Raw genomic sequence first — 19,079 nt, forward strand, 5'->3', positions numbered from 1 at the left:
AGGTGGGATTAGGGCTAACACCCGTCTAGTTCTGGGTGCAGATTGGTTGCTGCTTTGGTGGATGTGGCAATCATCGTCCACCCCTGTGTATCTTCCGTGTCTAACAGCGCCTAGCACATCGATGCCTCATGGGTGGGTTGCAACGTGAGGCTCCGACCCTGGAGCCCTCTGCACTGTGCTCACGAGCTCAGGCTTCTGCTGTCCGGGAGCGGAAGCTATTGCAGGGGATTTAGGAGCGCAGAGGTTCCAGGCTACCCTCTGGTAGGACGGAGCAGGGCCGGAAATAGGGGGAGGCAAGCGAGGTGCGGGGTCCGAAACTGTCATGTCTAAACATTTTGATAATTTGCTCATCATGGACCTCTTTGCACTGTATTGAGTTCTTTTTAAAAATATTATATTAAAGTATGATTTTCTTTATTCCTGAGTTTTGGGGCACCCCCTACAATTTTGTGTCCGAGGTGAGTGCCTCACTTGCCTCACCCTAGGCCTGGGAGGGAGACTTAGGGTACAGAAGACCCATGAGTGCACACCCTAAGCATCCCCGGGAAAAGACTAGGAGCCCCTTGGGACTTCCCTGGTAGTTCAGTGGTTAAGACTCCGCGCTTCCACTGCAGGGGGTGCAGGTCCGATTCCGGGTGGGGGAATGAAGATAGCGCATGCTGCGCAGTGCGGCCAAAAAAAAAAAAAGAAAGAAAGAAAGACTACGAGCCCTGACACTGCCTGAAATTCCACCAGTAGCACCGAGGATAATTTACCTCCGTGCAGCGCTTTTACAAACTGCATTCATAGGCATGATCTTACCTGAGGCTTAAAACAAGCTGGGTGAGTCGACAGGACAGGTTATTTTGTCTGTTTCATAAGACCGTCAGTAAGGGAGGTGGAATCAGGTCTGCCAGCCCAGATTTCTGGCCCCTTTTGGGGGAATAAAGCCTTGAAGGCCTGCGTTAGACATTACACTGAGGGGACCACCCCCATTCTACCCCACCTGCCACTAGATGGGCGCTGAACCCAGGTTGGACGGGAGGGGGAAGGGCAGGGTCTGCGAGTTGGGGGCCTCTGCTGCCCTCGGTCAATGCCTTTTCCCCATCCGTCTCCAGGAGGATGGAATTCCAGGGCTGCTTGGCAATGGCGAGAGCTCAGAGGACTTCACCCTGGACTTGGGGGAGCTTCAGGGCAGTGAGTATGTCCAGGACCTGGGCCTTGAGGTCCCTTCACAAAGCCAGCCTAGAGGGGCCAGGGGCAGTGGGCCCCCTAGCGAAGAAGCCGGAGAAGACTCGCCCTTCTCCAGCCTGGCAGGGTCCCAGGGCCTGCCTCGAAGACGCAGCTGGGAGAGGTCGCGGAGCTGCTCTGAGGCCTGGCAGAGGTCAGTCGCCCCACCTGCTAACGCCTTCCGGGACACACCCCCAGGGAGACCAGGCCACGCTGCCCCCCTGCCTCTCTGTCACCTAGCTCAAGGGCCACCAGAGGTGTCTGCACTGTCAGAAGGCAGCCCCAAAGGCCCTCTCCGGAGATGCAGGCCTGCACACAGAGCCCACGTGGGCACATGAATCCGTGTGCATGGGTAAGCACGCACACGCTGAAGGAGCATGCACCAGCCCAGACTGGAACTGCGTGAACCCAGCAGGCAGGCTCAGACCTAGATGTGCACACCCGCCCGTGCACCCTGGGCGTACACGCCCACGCTCAACATGCAGGCGTGCACCCTCCCCCTGCTCAAACCCAGGGAGGCATGAACATGTCACTTGCACATGCGTGCACAAAGCCACAGATGCACTTGTGATCAAAACACAGATGCGTGCTCAGTGCCACCCACAAACCACAGTGGTAGCCCCAAACAGTAGAGAGGGGTGCTTTAGCTGCCCCCTCCACCCCTCACAGGTCCCCCCAGATAGAAATCCAGTCTGTGTAAAAAAAAACAGTGGGAGGGAGGACTTCCCTGATGGTCCAGTGGTTAAGACTCCGAGCTTCCAATCCAGGGACATGGGTTTGATCCCTGTAGGGGAACTAAGTTAATACCACATGCTGCTGGGCCAAAAAAAAAAAGGTAAGAAAACCCAAAACACAAAAAAGAGTGGGCCCGCGATGCAAATGGAACTTCAGCATAAAATTCCCCAGCCAGACTCCCCACCCACCTCTCTGGTACTGGGAGAGCTGGACCCCTCTCTGTGCCCTGTCCCCCCAGAGGGCTACCCACGGGTTCCCTCCAGGCCCCCATGCCTCACATGCTGGAGCTGGGGCAGCAACCATGTGGAAGAGACCCGACTCCCTCCCTTCCTCCACCAGGCTCAGCCTCGAAGCCTCAGCTGAAAATGAGGGGCCCTTTCTCCCTCGGACACTGGCCAGCCTTGCTCTGAACCTGCCAGGAGAGGGCCTGCAGGCCTGGACCAAGGGGTGTCTGTCTGGGGGTGGAACCCCCCCAGAGGCACCAAACAAGGTGGGTGCAACCTGCAGCCACCCCAGATGATAACACACCTGTGGGCCCAGGCACTGTCTCTGCAGGTTCCAAGGAGTGCCTTGCCCATAGCTGGGGGGACTGCTTTATCATGGCAGGTATAGCCCGTGACTGGGGAGTCGCTGGGTCCTGAGATTACAGCCCAGACCTGAAGGTCCTTTACTGGGCTGGGATCCTTGGCCATAAGTACACCCCTGGGCTGGGGAGCAGGGGCATGTCTCTGCATCTTTGCAGCTGGAAGGAGGTGCTGCCTGTGACTGGAGTTTGGAAGTAGGGAGGGCTCGTCTGAGGTCTGGGATTTTAGCCCAAACCTGGGGAATGCATGCTCGGAGCTGTTGCCTCTGCCTGGAGCATCTTTGCCCATGACCATGACCTGGGGGGAAATTACTGGCCATAGCTGGAATTTGTGGCTCAGAATTCCAGAGCTCCAGCCCACAGCTGGGGTGGGGAGTTGGTGGTCCTTTGCAGGACTGCAGCCCATGGCTGGGGAGGGTATGGCTCCAGCCCTCAGCTGCTATGGAGTCCCAACTCTGTGCTCATGCCGCGTGGCTGGGGGCAGCCCCTGTCTGCAGCTGAAGGCTGGGGACCCTCGACCCGGCGAGCCTGCCTGCAGCCTGGGCTGTCTCCAGGCTTAGCGAGATGCTTATTCCCTGCAGGAATGTGACAGCCCCGAAAAAAGAGTGAGGTCACGGTCAGTCCCCGTGTCCTTCGATGAGATCAGCTCCCTGGAAATCTTTCCGGCTTTGGAAGTGCCCGCTCCAGCGGTTCAAGGTAGCCCAGCCTGGGGGTTTCCTTCATTTAAACCAAGTGGAGTAGGGGGTTTCTGCTGGAGGGTCCCCTGGATGGGGCTGGTGGAGGGGGCTTAGGGTCCCCTGGACAAGAACTGGGCAGAATGCTGAGGGGGTGGGGGGGATTCCTGCATCATCTGCCCTTCCCCCCCCCACCCCCAGGGATCCTCCAGCCAAGGTGGACACAACACTGCAATGACCCGCAGGGCTCCCCCTTCTCCCTCTGACGCTGTCTCTTTCTTTATCTCCTTCTTTGTCTCTGAATCTCTATCTGAAGAGCTTGTGTCCCTCTGTTGTCAGACAGATCTACAGGCCAAACCGGAATCTACCACTTTCTAGCAAGTTTCTAAGCCTCCTTAGCTTTCTCGCAGAGAATGAGACAATTACTGTATCTCCTTAGGGTCACTTGGAGGGTTCACTGACCGCATATGTGTAAAGCGTTTAGCCAGTCGTAAGCAGTCATGACACGCCGGGGACACTTCCATCCCTGGCTCTCTGCCCTCTTTTCGCCTCTCCTCCCCAAGAGTGGCAAGCCACATCTGGACAGTCTCCATTTCTGCAGGGGTGGGTTTAGGGGGCGCCATGCTGGGCTGGTCCTTCCCCAGGGCCCCCTTCATGCCTGTGCCTCTTGGGGTGGGGGCTGATTCCAGGCCTGGATCCACCGGTGCTGGAGTGCATGGAAAAGGACCACGTAGAGCCAGATCATGTGTGAGTGTCCGCCCCTGGCTCAGGGAGGGACCCCCTGGACAGCCAAGGAGTCAAGGCTTGGGGAGGAGGGACGCAGGGTGTAGCATCACTGGCTGTAAGTGACCAGCCACTGTCCCCCTATAATAATCTCGATCTTCTCTACCACACCATCCTTCTCCCAGGAGAGGGACCCAGTCCCCTCAGAAAGGCTCTCGACAGCATGGGGGAGGGGCTGGGGATCCAGTTTAGGGGCTGCATCAGGACCTGGGACCGGGTAGGATAATCACAGCTCACCTCGGGGAATGTCTGTCATGTGGGGCAACTGTGGGCTGTTTTTATCTGCCATTGCAGGCTGATTGTCCAGCAGGTGCTTCAAGAACTCCGACAGTACCATGGGTAAGTGGAAAGGGGGCTAGGTGTGAGGCAACAGGTATGTGAGGGCAGATGCAGAGGACAGGTGTAGGGGGAAATTGTAGGGGGACAGGTATAGGAGTGAACAGGCATGGTGTGAAGACAAGGAGAAATGGGAGGAAAATGGTGACAGGAGAGGTGGGAGGACGTCCAGGTGTGGGAAAGGACAGGGTGCAGAAGCAAGCCGCCAGCTTTTGTCCAAATGGGAAAAGGTACCTCTTTCCCAAAATACTGCCATCTGTTAGAAAAACTTCCTGACATGCTGATTTTGTTTGACCAAGTCCTGTTATCACCCTCTGCTGGAAAACCCATCGCAATGACCACGTATACAAGCCCACACATGAAGGGATGGTGTGATCTCAGACATGGCACGGGGGGCACACCTATCCACAGGAGCCCAGAGGGAGAGGGGCACGAGAGGGGGCACCTGCGGGAGGAAGGAAGGGCTGCTGTGTCTGTCCCCTCTGATCCTGCAGGGCCTGGCAGAGGGCTTCCTTGTCCGTCAGCCCCGGAGGAGCCCACTCAAACCTCACCTGGTTTGAGTTCCTGTCTGAGTGAGTACGCAGAGCTGTTGGCAGGCTGCCACTGGATTCCCACAAGAGGTTACTGTGGGCCCTGAGCTGGGGGCCCCGTCCTCTCACTGGAACCACCAGGGCAATGGTGGGGGTGGTAGGGGGGCTCCTCATATGCCCTGGTAGGGCAGAGGAGGGCTTCTTGGAGGAGGTGACAGCTTGAGCTGGGTTCCGACGGAACAGTAGGAGTTCACCAATATGAAGAAATGAGGATGGGGAAAAGAAATCGGTGCCTTCCTCAGGAACGGTGTCGGGGTGGGGCTGGGAGGAGGGGAGGGAGGGGGGAGTCAGCAGAGGCCAGATCACACCTGGGAAGCAAAGGAGCACAGCTCTGTGGTGAGCGATGATGGTGAGCAGTGAAGGGTACAGACTGGAGGTACGGAATCTCCCTCCAGGGACTAGATTCTGCGGGGGCTGGGTTTCTTTGTCAATGACCTAATACATATTTATTAAATGAGGGTGTGCCAGTCATCCAGGAGAGGCATGATCTGGGGCTGCAGCATTGGATGGGAAGAGGGAAGCCGGGTTTGACAGATATCCCACAGGAAGAATGGGCAGGATTTTAGGCTGATGAGATAGGAAGGGGGCATGAATCAGAGGGAGGAGGCTGAGATGGACAAGGCCCATCAAGGGACCTCAAGTTGGAGACCATGTCACCTTCCCCTCTGCAAACCTGGTCCCCAAGGTTCCTGAAATTTGCAAACCTCTGTAAATGTTTGTTCAGTGAATGAGTGAGTGAGAGAAGGAGGGAGAGAGTTAGGGACCACAGCAGGGGTGAAACAGGATAAAGGGGCCTCAGGGAGACAGATTCCAGGTGGATCCCAGAAGCGACCTGCAGGACTGGCTCAGAAGGGCCTTCTGGGTCTACTGCGCTCTCCTCACCAAATTTTCTGCCCCTCAGGAGCGAGGACAGAGCGGGGAAGATGGAGAGAAGTGACAGGAGTGCCAGGGTGAAGCGCAGACTGAGTTCCCTCCGATGTCGAGTCACCAGGCAGAAGGAGAAGGTCAGGGGGCCGGGCTGGGGGTAGGGGGGGCAATCCCCCTCTGCCTTCTGCAGCTTGTCAGGGTGCCCCTGGCTCCAGATCTCTATGATTCGAGGCGAGACTGGATGCACAGGGCATTCTAAGGCCCACCTCTGTCCCCAACAGGGGAAGAGCCCAGTGCTTCTGAAAGACAAAGGTCAGGATGCTCGAGAGTGGAAAGAATGTGTCAACGGGCACCAGCTGGCTCAAGGAACCTACTCTGGACACTCCAGCTGCCCGCTGTGTGGCAAACCTTTTCTGAGCTCTGGTAAGTCTGGTGGCCCAGCCCATCCCCTCGATGGCAGCCACTTCCTCTCCTTCACTTCCCCTAAATCGTTCTCATGGCCTCCTTCACTCTTTGCATCCTCGTCCTATTTCACCCTTTCTAAGCTCGGACCAACCCTGGCTTCCTGGATGTCACCAGGGATCCATCCCTAAGAGCAGGGACCATTTGGTTAGCTTGCCCCCCCACCAAATTCCCTTTAAGTCTCAGCTTTCGTCGTTGCAAAAATCCTTTGGCAAAATCCAGACTTGGGCAGTATATTAGTTAGCTAGGGCTGCGTAACAAAGTAACACCATCTGGTTGGCTTAAACCACAGAAATGCATTGTCTCACAGTTCTGAAGAAGTTCGACATCAAGGTGTCAGCAGGGCCAGGCTCCCTCTGAAGGTGCTAGAGAAGGGTCCACCCCAGGTGTCTCTCCTGGCTTCTGGAAGTCCAGTGGCTTGTGCCAGCAGAACTATAATCTTCATATGGCATTGTCCCTGTATGCTTGTCTACGTCTGAAATTCCCCTTTTCCTAAGGATGCCAGTCACATTGTTTTAGGGTTCGACCCTACCATAGTATGACCTCATTGAAGTAAATAAACTGGCAATGACCCTATTTCCAAATAGGGCCACCTTCTGATGTACTGAGGGGGATTAGGACTGTAACATATGAATTGGGGTCGGTGGGGGGAGGCACGATCAGCCCATAACAGGCAATTTCCTGCCTCCCGGGGCTGTCTGGGGGGTAATGGTGTCTGCTCAGGAAAAAGTACTGGGTTCCAGAGGCCTTGGAGGGACATGACTCTGGCCTTTGCTGAGATTTAGCATATCACCTTTTTGAAAACAAATTGGGCTTTGTAAGGGAGAGAGAGGAGGCACCAGCAACTGCATGTTAGTTGCAAATTCAGGCTAATTCAGGGTTCCTCAACCTTGGCCCTATTGCTATTTGAGGCCTAGTAATTCTTTGTTGGGGGAAGGGGGAACTATTTTGTGCTTTGGAGGATGTTGACCAGCATCCCTGGTCTCCACCTACTAGATACCTATTAACTCCCATCCCATGAGTCATGACAACCAAAAATGTCTCTAGATGCGGCCAAATGTCCCCTGGGGGCTAGTATTGCCCCAGTGAGAATCACTGGGGAGTGCAGTAGAGAACTGACCCCAGGATGGGCTGTGCCGTGAGAGCTGTCCCTCCACCTGCAGGGCAGGTGCCTCCCTGTGACCTGAGCCGCAGGTTTTGCATTTCCTCCTTGCCTGGCCCCACACGTGGGCATCTTCCTTCTTCCTGATTCCTTCCTTTTTCCGGAGCACTGTTTTTGCTGGTGGTGGGGCTGTTGGCTGCTCTTGTCAGGGGTGTCCCCTTCGGAGCTTTCTCTGCATTGGAAGATTTCCAACCCGCTTTCTGACACATGGCCTCAGTTTTCAGCTGAGGCCACCTGGGCTTTGCAAAGTCTTCAGCATCTTAAAGTCCTTTTAAGCAGCAGGTGACTTCCTGTTTCTGTTGACTTCCTAATCTCTTCTTCTGGGGGTCGGAGGTGAGGTCTGCTGGATACAGGGTCGTCCCTGGAGGGCCAGGATCAAGCCCCAAGGAGCTGTATCTCAGGCATCAAATTCAAGGGGCAAGTGGGAGGTTGGCAGGAGGAAGAATGAGGTCAAAGATCCGGGACTGGGCCATGGACAGTACAGAAATGCATCCACGCTATAATGGCCGGGTTGAGTATTTTGCAGCATGCTCGCAAAGCTGAAAATATTTACCTTACGGCTCTTTATAGCCAAAGTTTGCCGATCCCCGAGCTAGCTTTCCCAGCAGCAAGGAAGACCCAGGGAAGTGACTTACAGTAGCCAACAGATCAATGAACCCCTTACACATCTGACCTTGAACATGAGGGTTCCAACAGGGATTAATTTCCTGAAGGTCACTTTACAATCACAGAAGACTTTGTACAAATAGTTAGAGAGTAATGTTACTATACTGAGCAGATACAATATCCCAAACACCAAGTCCTTTAAACAGATTTCCTCATTAATCTTCACAACTCTGTAAGATAGGCACTAGTATTCCCCCTTTCTACAGATGAGGAATCTGAGGCCCAGAGGAGTTAAGTTCTTGCCAAAGGTCACAGAGCAGGGTCTGAACTCAGAGCCTGAGCCCCTAATCACCAATCTACTGCCACATGACACCATTTAATTTTTTTTTAACTTTTTTTTTTGATGTGGACCGTTTTTTAAGTTTTATTGAATTTGTTACAATGTTGCTTCTGTTTTATGTTTTGGTTTTTTGGTCGCGAGGCATGTGGAATCTTAGCTCCCCGACCAGGGATCAACCCCGCACCCCCTGCAATGGAAGAGGAAGTCTTAACCACTGGAGCGCCAGAGAAGTCCCTATTTTTTGTTTAATAAAATTAACTTTTAATTCTTTTAGTTGTACCAAAGGCAAAATTTTATAGTTTAAAAGAAAATTAAATTACAGATACATGAAAACCAAAAGTTTAACATACCAAAGACACTCTGTTGTTTGACGTGCTTAATGTCAATATTTGGGGCAATTTTTAAGGTTTTCCCACCAAAAAAAGGCATTAATAATAGCTCTGTACAATAATATTTAGAATAATAGGAAGATGAAAACACTTTCATACCGTATTTTTGCCAGCTGATCTAAAGACAGCAAACACGTGCTCAGCTGGTTTTCCTTCGCTTTGAAATAAACTACCGGAAATCCTAAACCAAGCAAAAATATATTGTTCCTGGATGGAATACAAGTGGTCATCCTTGCAAAAATGTTTTGCAATGAGTCCTTGGCTTCTATGAAAGCCCTAAAATAGTAAATGAGAGACTAGAGTTTATTTTCAGATTCTGTGACTGGCTTCCAATAATTTTTTTTTTTTTTTTGGCGATACGCGGGCCTCTCACTGTTGTGGCCTCTCCTGTTGCGGAGCACAGGCTCCGGACACGCAGGCTCAGCGGCCATGGCTCACGGGCCCAGCTGCTACGCGGCATGTGGGATCTTCCTGGACCAGGGCACGAACCCACATCCCCTGCATCGGCAGGCGGACTCTCAACCACTGCGCCACCAGGGAAGCCCTCCAATAATCTTTTATCAGTAGACTTACAGGCAAAATACCAGGTACTAAGGATCAGATTCCATTCTTTGGTATAAGCATGAAACTGTTGTGGATTGCTGTCCGTGGCTAGCATAAACCAATGAATTACCACGCGTAGAATGCAATGCAAGGCAGGCAGGAGGGATAACTTAAATGTTTTGTTTGTTACTTCAAAAAGACCAGACCTGGGACTTGTAAGTGGAATCTTTTGCTGCATTTTGGCATTATACCCTAACTCAGAGTATACAACTATCTATCTGAGGACTCTCCTAACCCTCCAGTGGGCAGCAGATCCCTTTTCTCCCCAAAATTTTTCATTTTATTTTTACACTTTTTTTATTTTTCTTAATTTTTTTTTGGCTGCGCTGGGTCTTCATTGCTGCATGCGGGGTTTCTCTAGTTGCAGTGAGCAGGGGCTACTCTTCAGTGCGGTGCGCGGGCTTCATTGCGGTGGCTTCTCTTGTTGTGGAGCACGGGCTCTAGAGCGTGTGGGCTTCCGTAGTTGTGGCTCGTGGGCTCTAGAGCGCAGGCTCAGTAGTTGTGGCGCTCGGGCTTAGTTGCTCCGTGGCATGTGGGATCTTCCCGGACCAGGGCTTGAACCCGTGTCCCTTGCATTGGCAGGCGGATTCTTAACCACTGCACCACCAGGGAAGTACTTTCATTTTAGATTTACAGAAAAGTGCAGAGAGAGCCCCCTTACATCATTCACCTAGCTTCCCCTCATGTTAATATCTTATATGACCACAATATGTTTGTCACAATTTAGGAACCAACATTGGTACAGTACTATTAACCAAACTCCAGACTTAATTCAGATTTCACCCGTTTTTTTTTTCCCATTAGTGTTCTCCTTCTGTTTCAGGATCCAATTCAGATACTACGTTATCTTCAACCACCCTGTCTTCCCAGTCTCTCTGGTCTTTGAGGGTTTCTCCGTCTCTTCTTATTGTTCATGACCTTGACAGTCTTGAGAAATATTATCCAGGTGTCTTGTACAATGTCCTTTAATCTGGGTTTGTCTGAGGTTTTCTTATAATTAGAAAGGGGTTATGGGTTTGGGGAACCTTCCTGGCTCATCAGATCAGGGGGACGTGCTATTGACATGACATCCGTGAAGATGTTAACCTTTAACACCTGGTTAAGGTAACATCTGCCAGGTTACTATTTTCCCATTTCCCTACTCTCTTCTTTGGAAGCAAGTCCCTCAATCCAGCCTACTCTCAGGATAGCAGGAGTCAAGTTCCACCTCCTGGAAGCATCATTTGACTTTCGGGACAACCCTTTGAGGTCAGGGAAGATTGGAGTTCGTGTCACAGAAATGATGTGGCTAGCACTCAGCGTGGCGCCTGGTACTTACAGGCAATGGTAGCACCTACTGACACCATCATTATTTCTTGTTGTTGAGGAGGCAAAGCTAGCATCTAAATCACAGACCCTAACCCTGGGCTCTGACCACAGCCCCACACCTGTCTAAGGAAGCATGTGAGGCCAGAACAGCTGTGTCTTGCTCCCAGCAGGCTGAGGGCAGGCACTGCCCAGGTATAACTCGTCACAAGCCTACCTCCCATCGCAGGTATTCAAAGCCAGATGTTACCGACTTAAGGAAACAGCCCCACAGTAAGTTAAACAGAACAGTGAATGAGTCACGCTCCAGGTAATTACAGAAGGTGCGTCTCCAGGGTAAAGCTGAGGTGCTTTCCTAGAGACCAGCCCCGCTGATGGAACACCATTCCAGACAGTCCTGTTCCTGGCCTTGACCTCTGAGGTCCCTCCGTGGTCTGACCCCACCTACCCCTCCACCCTTCTCTCCCACTACTCAGCCACCGGGATTGCCCGGCGCCGCCACCCTGAAGTCTTGTGCCTGCCTGTGCCCATCACCTGCGCCTTGCTCATTCAGTGCTGTTCCTGGAACTGCCTCTGCCACATAACTTACTCACTCTCTAAAACAAAGCGAAGGGCCACCTCCCCAGGAAGCCGGCATTAGGTGACTGTAAGTTCTGAGCGTCTCTGAGGCCAACTGCTGTCAGCCAAGGGCCATTTTGTCCCCCCAAAGAATATTTGGCCATATCTGGAGACATTACTGGTTGTCAGGACTAGGAGTGCTACTTGAATCTAGTGGGAAGAGACCACGGATGTTATTCAATATCCTCTGATGCACAGAAGCCCCTGACGACAGAGAATTATCCAGCCCCAATTGTCATTAGTACCAAGACTGGGAAATGCAGCTATAGACATATAGCTCCTTAGTTCTTAGCAGAGTCCCTGGCCCATGATAAGGACGCAATAAAATGCAGGAAATGGTTGGATGGATAAAAGGAAGACAAGAGATACCTCTCCTTCCTGACAGGCCCCTTGAAAAGGTTTTAGGGGAGAACTTTGTCAACCTGAAGGTTTCTATAACCAAGGGGGCTATAGAAATAAGGATCATGCCATTCTTCCTGCTTAGAATCTTCAATGGCTCCCCAGTGCCTTTGGGATAAAGTCCAAAAGTCATAGCAATTCAGAGAGTGAACATTTACAGATCCATCGAGACCTCGAAATACCTGTGTCTGGGCTTCTGACCTCAATTGGGGTGGGGTATCTGATGGCCTCAACTGGGGTGGGGTTCTTGTACTTCTGGACCCTCCAACTCCCTGGACATGCTCCCTCTCTTGATCATGAAGCCTAAACTTAAAGTGAAGGCAGGTCACTTGGGGACTTTGCCACCCAGTTTCTGAACTGAGCGCTCTCAACAACAGATTGTGTGTGTTTTGAGGTGAGTTTGGTTTGGGGCGACCTTGACCTGGTTGAACAACTTGGGCCTTAGGTGAAAGGTGCTTGGCTTCTCTCCTGGTTCCTGCCCACCCCCTCCACTTATGGGGGACCTGGGTTAGACAAGAAGCCTCAGGACCCGGATGGCTGATGGCACCTGAGGGGTGCTGACACTTGGAGAGACATCTGGCATGGCTATAGATGTCTAAAAACATCTGTGTGGGGGTGTCTGGCATGTGTTTCAGACTCTGAACACCTGTTTGGGGGTATCTGATAGCATCTGTGTTGGAGGGTGTCTGAAAGTGTCCATGTGGGGTCTCTGGTATGTTTCTGGGTGTCTGAAAGCCTGTTTGGGGGTATCTGATGGCTCCTGGATGAAGGTGTCCGGTACTTTTGAGATATTTGGTATGTTTTTCATATTTTGAATAGTTTGGGGGCATTTAACAGACCTATGTGGGTGTCTGACCTATTTGCGGGTGACTGAAAGCGAGTATCTGATGGCATCTGCCTGGGTGTCTGGTATGTGTTTGGGGTATCTGGTGGTACCTATGCTGGGGTGTCTGGGACCACCTGAGAGATATCTGACTCATTTTTCCAAGACCCGTAATCTTCATTTCCTGTAATCTATGCTGCCACTTCTTCACAGGAGACAGACCTGTTCTCTCCATTTCTTGTACTCTCCCCTCTCAAACTTCTCGCCTCCGGACTCATCCACCGTAGATGTCCCCAGGCTTCCACTGTACCCCAACTCCCGCCTCCAGACACCCCCAATTCCCCAAGTCGCCCCCCCAGCACCGCTATCTTCTCCCAGGAAACCCCTCTCGGTCCCGCTAATCACCCATGCCCCCGTTGACCCCACAAAACGCCCCCCAACCCCGCTGATCTCTCCTTAGGATCCCCTCTAAGCGCCCCCCAGTCCCACAGATACCCCAGCGCCCCACTGACCCCCTCCCCAAAAAAGCCCCCCACCCCGCGGATTTCCCCTCAGGATCGCCCGTAGGCGCCCCCCTGCTCCACTAACCCGCCCCTCAAGGATCACTCTCACCCTCCTCGCAAATACTCTTCAGTCCCCTCGCCCCGCGTAAACCCGAGAGAACGACCCCTGCCTGAGACCCCAGGTTCAGCTTCAACCCAAGTCCTTAGTTACCGGGACCCACCGATCCTCGCGGCCACGCCCCCTTCCGGGCCCACACCCTCTAGTCCACCCTCCGGGGTGGAGCGGCGCGTGCGCACCTCGCCCGCGCGGCTTCCCGCTTCCGGCTCCGGGCTGAGGGCGGCAGTGGATTCCGGGAGGCCGGGCGGCAGGGGAGGCCGGGGTACTGAGGAAGCTGCGGGCGGCGAGTGACCTGCGGGGGACCGAGGTGAGGCCGGCGGGGCGGGGCTGAGGAGAACGGGGCTCGGGCCCCGGGGAGGCGCCGTCGGGGCCCGGGGGCGGCCTCGGGCGCTGGACCCCCGGGACTGCCTGGGCTTCGGGCCCGGCCCCCATGGGCTCGTCCAAACTGGCGGGCGGGTCCTGCAGTGCCGGCTGCCCCTTTCGTGCATGTGGGCTGTGTTTGGCGAATGCAGAGTGCAGACGATGCCCGCCGGTTCTGTCCGAGCCCCGGCGCTTGGGCGGTGCAACCTCCGTGGTTCAGCCGGGAAAGGACACGGGTTCCAGGTTCTGGAGCTCCCCGGGGCAGGACCTGGGATGTGGCGATAACCATAACAATACCCAGCACCGGGGGACTTGAAGCCTCCGAGCGGCACTTATTCCGCGGAGCAGACGTCCTCCTGACAGTTGATCGTTGGGGTAACAAAGACATACGAAGTGTGTGTGCTTTGGGTCTTTCTTAGTTCTCTCTCTAGTTTCTCTCTTGTGGGAGAATTTAGATGGTGCGGTGCAGGAATGAGAGGCCCTTGGTCCTTGCACGGTTTGTGGTAGCTGTCTTCTCCTTGTCTTCTCTACCTGGTGCTCCGTTGAGATCGAAGCGGTAGAAGAGATGGCTGGCCCAAGGGGTCAAAAGTGTTCGCGAAGTTTTACCACAGAAGGGAAGAACACAGCTTTTCCCCCTTTTGCCTCCGTTCGGGGGAGAGTGGAACTCCAGCCTGGAGCGAGGAAGGGCGGGTCCCTTCTTGTTGACTAGAGTTCAGGACAGGTGAACAGCCCTATGGCCAAGGGCGATCTGGGGATGATTTTGCAGGTATCCAGGTGAATGAGTAATTCTGGAGCTGTACGGAGAAGTGTCCAGAGCCCAGGCTTGAGTGTCAAATCAGATCTGGGTTCTGGTGCCAGTTCCCATCACTAAGGCTCAGTCTCCCCACCTTTAAACCGGGAATAAGGGTTGGTTGGGGATTTGATGGGATCATATGTGTAAGGTGCATGGCACAGCGCCTAGCATATGGTGAATGCTCAATAAATGTGATATACTCCGTGCATATGGTATGCCCCCAGGCCTGTATTTTAATTTTAATTGTTTTTGAAGTACAGTTGATTTACAAGGTTGTGTTAGTTTCAAGTGTACAGCAGAGTGATTCAGTTATATATATTCTTTTTCAGATTCTTTTCCATTATAGGTTATTACAAGATATTGAGTATAGTTCCCTGTGCTATACAGTAAGTCCTTGTTGTTTACCTGCTTTATATATAAACAGGTAAACAACAGGTGTGTATATGTTAATCCCAAATTCCTGGTTTATCCCCCACCCCCACCATCCCCTTTGGTAACCATAAGTTTGTTTCCTATGTCTGTGAGTCTATTTCTGCTTCGTAGATAAGTTCATTTGTATCATTTTTTTTAGATTCCACATATAAGTGATATGTGATATTTGTCTTTTTTTATAGATAAGATTTTTTAATGTTTATTTTATTTATTATTTATTTTTGGCTGCGTTGGGTCTTCGTTGCTGCGCACGGGCTTTCTCTAGTTGCGGTGAGCGGGCGCTACTCTTCGTTGCAGTGCGCGGGCTTCATTGTGGTGGCTTCTCTTGTTGCAGAGCATGGACTCTAGGCGCGCGGGCTCAGTAGTTGTGGCGCACGGGCTTAGTTGCTCAGCGGCATGTGGGATCTTCCCGGACCAGGGCTCGAACCCGTGTCCCCTGCATTGGCAGGTGGATTCTTAACCACTGTGCCACCAGGGAAGCCCTGTCTTTCTCTTTCTGACTTACTTCGCTTAATATGATATTCTCTAGGTCCATCCATGTTGCTGCAAATGGCATTATTTCTTCCTTCCTTCCTTCCTTCCTTCCTTCCTTCCTTTCTTCCATCCCAGGCCTGTATTTTTAAGTTGACATTCCAAGTAATAAAGAGTCTGGAAAGTTTGAGCATCTCGGTTGTTTGGACTGGGTCAGAGTTTTATGCTTTACCAATAGCTTGCTAGTTCTATGGGTCAAGCCCTTTTGAGTGGGAAAGAAAGAAAAAAAAAGGTTGCTCTAAATCCAGTAAGAGCATACAGCCGGCGGGCATACTAAATTTAATTATTGTAAATGTAACTTGTTTGGGGTTTGTATCACTTATGTCCCTTTTCAGTGGCATACCTGAGAGAAAGGAGAAAGGGATTCTTTGATTCCTTTCTTTCTCTTTTTTCCTTCAGTTGACTTGACAATGCCCCTACGCTGAAAGTTGTGGTGGCACGTACGTTGTTCCTGGCAGAAACTGTGGTCTAATTTTCATTCTTGTCACACAGTAACGATTACAGCTGGCTGCAGGGCCCGTTGCCCATGTCACCAGCGCCCGGGACTAGGGCTGTGGTCACCAGCTGTGCCTCCCTGGGTGTTTACCTTCCACGTGTTTAGCATATTTCTGATCCTTGTGTCAAGGTCTCCTTCATTTTTCTTCACTCATCCTGGGTCCTGTTTCCATTTCCTCAAATTCCATCGATGACTTTTTAAACACTTTCATCTAAACATTTTCATCGGGGCACTCATAAGTCATTTTAAGCCCAGAGGTCTTTGTTACCTCCAGCCCAATCACTGTTTCTTTGTTATTTGTTAGTTAAACTTTACTTTTCCCCTGAAAGTGGCGAAGAGCCGCTCTGTTTTGAAAACCCTCTCTCCAGGTGCAAAACAATTCCAGTCACAGTTCTGGAGCGGCCGCTAGGAATTTTTTTGGAGGAGGAATGTGGCTGACGGGGGAAGGGCAGAGTAATTAAAATAATGTCCTTGTGGAGGTCTCAGGGAAAGGACCCCTGCAGCTGTGCTCATTTTTTGTGTGGTTAAAATTGCCTTGGGTGTAAACTAAATTCAACTGGCGTTTCTTTGCTTTTGTTCTTAGGTAGATTCATAGTTTCCACCGAGGTTAAAGTAGTGTTTGCTTACGTTCAAAGTAGCAAATACACAGCCGATTTGCCATCGCATCTTGAAAAAATAATATTCTAAAGGTTTAATTTAGAGTATATACGGTTAACGCATTGTGGGTGGTTACATTTTATTTTATTTTGTTTTTATTTTTTTTAATGGCTGCGTTTGTTGCCCCGCGGGAGCTTTCTCTAGTTGCAGCGAGCAGAGGCTACTCATCGCGGTGGCTTCTCGTGTTGCGGATCACGGGCTCTAGGCGCACCGGCTTCAGTAGTTGCAGCACGCAGGCTCAGTAGTTGCGCTGCATGGGCTCAGTAGTTGTGGCGCATGGGCCTAGTTGCTCCGCGGCATGTGAGATTTTCCCAGAGCAGGGATCAAACCCGTGTCCCCTGCATTGACAGGCGGATTCTTAACCACTGTGCCACCAGGGAAACCCTTGACCTGTTTTAGACTTCGGACCTCCAGAACCGAAAGAGAATAGATTTGTGTTGTTCTCAGCCAGCGTTTGTGGTAGTTTGTTACAGAAGCAATAGGAAACTCGTGCACCTGGGTTTCCTTCTCATTTGACTTGGGAGCCTCCTATGCGCACCCCTGCGCCATCTCATTTCCCTTTCCGTCTGTCCTTCTACCACGGAAGCTTCTAACATTCCAGGCTTTTTAACATTCCCCAGCAAGCCGCTGTCACCCCACCTTTGCTGACCTGCCTTGCAGCCCCTTCTCTGCACACATAGCCGTGAGCACTGTGAACACAGAGGCGGCAGCAGGGAGCTCAGGTCTGCTTCCGTGATATTGGAGGTGCAACTAAAACTCTCTAAACCTCAGTTTCCTGTCTATCAAATTAGAAACATAATACCACTCCTTATCTCCTAGGGTTGTCATTGCATGTGGAGTGCTCCTGCAGTGTTTGGGGGTGTTCGTTCATTCCTTCATTAATTCATTCAGCAGATTATTACCTGGCACCCTCTGTGAACCAGGTCCTAGGGTTACAACAGTGAACACAACTTTGCTTTTTTTTTTTTTTTATATAACTTCTTTCAAAACAAATACATATCTACACACACATAGGTTTTTTCTTAAACGAAGTACAGCCACAGGGATCTACTCCAGAAATCCAAGGCCCAATTATAAGTCACACCTGGTAAATCAGTGCTTCTAAATTTGTCACCAGGTTCCCCCTGCACCCCCTCCCCGCTTATGATCAGGAAGCTAAAACCTTCCTTGTGGTGTTTCTCCCTCTTCTAGAATATTCCCAGAGCTCTGATCAAAGGGGAAGGCCCCCACCTTCCCCACCTGCTGGGGAGAGCTCTGCCATCCAGAGGGTCAGCCATTCTGCTGCTGCTTTTTTTAATTGGGATATTATAATTCATATACCATAGCATTCACCCTTTTAAAGTATATGAATCAGTGGTTTTTAATATAGTCACAGAGTTGTGCAACCATCGCCACTAATTCCAGAACATTCTCATCACCGGAAAAGGAAATCTCCTACTCATTAGCAATCACCCCCCATTTCCCTGTCCCCAGGCACAAATCTGTTTCCTGTCTCTATGGATTTTGCCTGGACAACTGATCTCTAGTCAAGAAGCAGAGAGAATTCTCTGGCGGTCCAGTGGTTAAGACTCCGTGCTTCCATTGCAGGGGGCCGCGGGTTCCATCCCCGGTCGGGAACTAAGATCCCATATGCCGCAAGGCAAGGCCAAAAAATAAACAAACAAACAAACAAAAAGCAGAAACGGAGTTAAGGTGAAATCTGAAGGCCTTCTAGATGGTAAAACTAAACACTGCCCCCAGAGATTTTTAAAAACTGGGGTTGCTTTCCGTTGGTCTAGAAGGTTCGCCTTGTAGATGGGCCTGGATATGGGGGCTTCTGGGACACTATTGTGTGTTTGGTTTTGACCACAATCATAATGAAAACTACCATTTTACACAGTGATGCCATAAGCATGCGCACACATGCACAGACACACACACACACACACACACACGGGATCCAAAGTTTTACTCTGGTAGTTTCTATTCTATTTTATTATAAGCTGTCTTCCCAACTCATGAATGGGCCTGGTCCTCAACTGGTCCTCCATGTCAGAATGCCACGCCGGGGTCCCAGTGCACCAGACGGTAAAAGAATGTTTAGAAAAGGATGAAGCACTTGGTGACACAATAACTCTGACTTTTGAGGAACTGTATTAGTTTCCTAGGGTTACTGTAACAAATGACTACAAAATGGGTGGTTTAAAATGACAGAAATATATTCTTTCATGGTTCTGGAGGCCAGAAGTCTGAAATCAAGGTGTGTGCAGGGCCGTTCTTCTTCAGAAGGCTTTAGGGAAGGATCCTTCCTTGTGATGGACTCTTTCAGCTTCTAGAGGTGGCCAGAGGCGATCTTTGGCTTTGGCCATCTTTTTTTTTTTTTTTAATTGAAATATAGTTGATTTACAATGTTGTATTAATTTCTACTGTACAGGAAAGTGATTCAGTTATACACATATATACATTCTTTTTCATCTTCTTTTCCATTATGGTTTATCACAGGATATTGAATATAGTTCCCTGTGCTCTACAGTAGGACCTTGTTGTTTATCCATCCTTCTGCCTCCATCTTTTTTTAAATAAATTTATTTTATTTATTTTTATTTTGGGCCGTGTTGGGTCTTCGATGCTGCGTGCGGTTTTTCTCTAGTTGCGGCGAGCAGGGGCTACTCTTCGTTGCGGTGCGCGGGTTTCTCATTGCGGTGGCTTCTCTTGTTGCAGAGCAC

General features: G+C 51.2%; 1 protein-coding gene across 5 annotated transcripts in view; it reads left to right on the plus strand.

The window, feature by feature from the left end:
- Positions 1-19,079, plus strand: part of ARHGEF18 (Rho/Rac guanine nucleotide exchange factor 18) — a 93,469-nt gene that overhangs the window by 20,765 nt on the left and 53,625 nt on the right. For 2 of the 5 annotated variants that reach the window (XM_082621352.1, XM_082621353.1), the window contains exons 3-10: positions 1,098-1,363; positions 2,284-2,434; positions 3,109-3,223; positions 3,891-3,948; positions 4,279-4,323; positions 4,815-4,892; positions 5,812-5,914; positions 6,059-6,200. In XM_082621352.1, the coding sequence (XP_082477478.1) occupies positions 1,098-1,363; positions 2,284-2,434; positions 3,109-3,223; positions 3,891-3,948; positions 4,279-4,323; positions 4,815-4,892; positions 5,812-5,914; positions 6,059-6,200 (958 nt within the window). Of the gene's footprint in view, positions 1-1,097; positions 1,364-2,283; positions 2,435-3,108; positions 3,224-3,890; positions 3,949-4,278; positions 4,324-4,814; positions 4,893-5,811; positions 5,915-6,058; positions 6,201-13,123; positions 13,413-13,461; positions 13,861-19,079 lie in introns of those variants that run through there. The other 3 variants (XM_082621356.1, XM_082621354.1, XM_082621355.1) reach the window with 3 other exon arrangements.

This window comes from Mesoplodon mirus (genome assembly GCF_964341445.2).
Source record: "Mesoplodon mirus genome assembly, chromosome: 5".
Classification (NCBI taxonomy): domain Eukaryota; kingdom Metazoa; phylum Chordata; class Mammalia; order Artiodactyla; family Ziphiidae; genus Mesoplodon; species Mesoplodon mirus.